Source organism: Propithecus coquereli, unplaced genomic scaffold (assembly GCF_000956105.1).
Source record: "Propithecus coquereli isolate 6110/MARCELLA unplaced genomic scaffold, Pcoq_1.0 Scaffold467, whole genome shotgun sequence".
In the NCBI taxonomy this organism is placed as follows: Eukaryota; Metazoa; Chordata; class Mammalia; order Primates; family Indriidae; genus Propithecus; species Propithecus coquereli.
In genome coordinates, this window is record NW_012150474.1 from 725708 (window position 1) to 727713 (window position 2006).

Here is a 2006-nt window from a genome sequence, read left to right on the forward strand (position 1 = left end):
GCGGCCACAAGCCCAGGGACGCCTGGAGCCCCCAGGAGCCGGAAGAGGCAGGAAGGAGCCTCCCCCGGAGCCTGCGGAGGGAGCGCGGCCCCGAGACACCTGCGTCTCACACTCCTGGGCTCCGGGACTGGGAAAATAAGTATCTGTGGATCTAAGCTGCCTACTTTGTGGCATTTGGACATGGCAGCTTTAGCAAACTAATACAAGTGAGGTCTGACCTGCAGAGTAACCGAACCCCTGATTTGGGGGCAGGGAGGACCTTGAACAGGGACAGGCCAAGGTCATCCAGCCCTCTGTGGCCTCCTTGGAATACTAAGAAGCTCAGCACCAGCTGGATACCAGCTCGTTGAGAGCAGTCACATCCAAGCAGGGACGGGCCAAGAACCGCCCCCTTTGCGGCAGAGAAAACTGAGACTCTGAGGAACTCCAGGGACTCATGTGTGTGGCCACCTGGAAAATACAGCACTTTCTTTTTTCTTCCGTGGGTCTTATTTTCCAAATAAATTCGTTTTGAAATTCCCCCGTTCTGTCCGCTTTTGGGTTTATCTCCTGGAGAATCAACCACACAGGATACACCCCGTGTTTACAGAATTCAGACGAAATGCGTTGGAAAAACCCTCACTCCCACATCCGCGCTCATGCCGTTGGGGGTAGAAGGCAAGGAAAATAAGGCCACGTGAAGCAGAACACGGGGTTGGATGGTGGCCCCTTCTAACGTGGTGCGAAAATGTCACGGCGTGACCCGTGGCCACAGAGAAGGTTTCCAGGCTTCGGAGCTACCGTGTAGGCTGCTCCTTCCACGTTGCAGACGGCCCCGGGCAACAACGTGCTTTGTGGGTACCCTGGTAAGAACCCAGGTGATCTTGAGGGTGAGTCAGCCATGTCACGGGGGTTAGAAAGTTTGGGGGACTGTGGTTGTGGTTGTGGTGAGGACTGAGGACCAAACAACACACACATTCACACTTGCGCAATCTGACTTCTTCACACCTTGGTTTCCTGGAACTCCCAATTACTAATGTCTGCAAAAGAGCATTTTCTCAGCACGGGGCGCCGGGTCCACGTGGGGAGTCCACTTACGTGTAGAGGAAAGTCAGGTTCGTCCCAGAATGTTCACTCACGTTCCACGTAACCCGCACCGTCTCGAAGTTAAACCAGATGATCTGAACCTGTAATGCTTCTCCTGGGCAAAAACAGACAAGAAAGTCGATTTTGAGGCAACATTGAAAAGAGTCTGAGGTCTGTAGAACGAGGTCAGTGCTCTTGTCGTAAGAATGAGAGAGCGCTGTAAAGGCATAGAGAAAACCACGGTTTTTACAAACAAGTTAGTCGGTAATTACTCCAGCAATGGCTGCGGGATATATCAAGATTGTTCAGAAAACTCAATTTCCCTGAGAGATCAGTCAACAGTGAAATCACAGCTGACTTGCTTTTCGCGTTTGCAAAGCTTCATCGTTTAGTGCAATGCACAGGTGTGAGCGCCCACTGAGTGTCCAATGACGCCATCTTCTGTGGGCACATAAAGGGGCGCAGGGCACTCTCTCCATCGACCCACGTCATCGTCTTCCTCAGAACACCACACTTGCAGCTGGAGAGACGTTTGAAGGACAAGGGAGCCCTTCCATCTTTGCTTGTCAAGTTACTGAGACTTTAACAGGTTTTATTTTTCCAAGAGGCCTGGGTGTGTTGGTTAGTTAATGGGTATATTCTAGGATTGAGGAAATACCTGCTGGTATTTCGGATAATGGGAGCCAAGTGTGGCATTGTCGGAGAAGGGAGTTACGAATTTGGAAATATGGAAGGCTAGAATGAATCTTGTGGTGGTGGGTTAGAATTGGAGGTCTTTGTATATATGGATACAGAGGGACATGATGATTATAGATACAGAGAGATATATTGATAGACAGACAAAAAGACAGATATATAGGGGTGGATGTGATTGATGGATGAATGAATGAATGAATGGATGGACAGATGGATGAATAGATAGGTGAATAGATAGATGGATA

At 49.9% G+C, this 2006-nt stretch overlaps 1 protein-coding gene across 1 annotated transcript in view; it reads right to left on the reverse strand.

Moving 5' to 3' along the window:
* CRLF2 (cytokine receptor-like factor 2) overlaps positions 1-2006 on the reverse strand; it is a 20593-nt gene that overhangs the window by 11510 nt on the left and 7077 nt on the right. The window contains exon 4 of the mRNA XM_012655185.1: positions 1078-1180. Coding sequence (XP_012510639.1) covers positions 1078-1180 — 103 coding nt within the window. The remainder of the gene's footprint in view (positions 1-1077; positions 1181-2006) is intronic.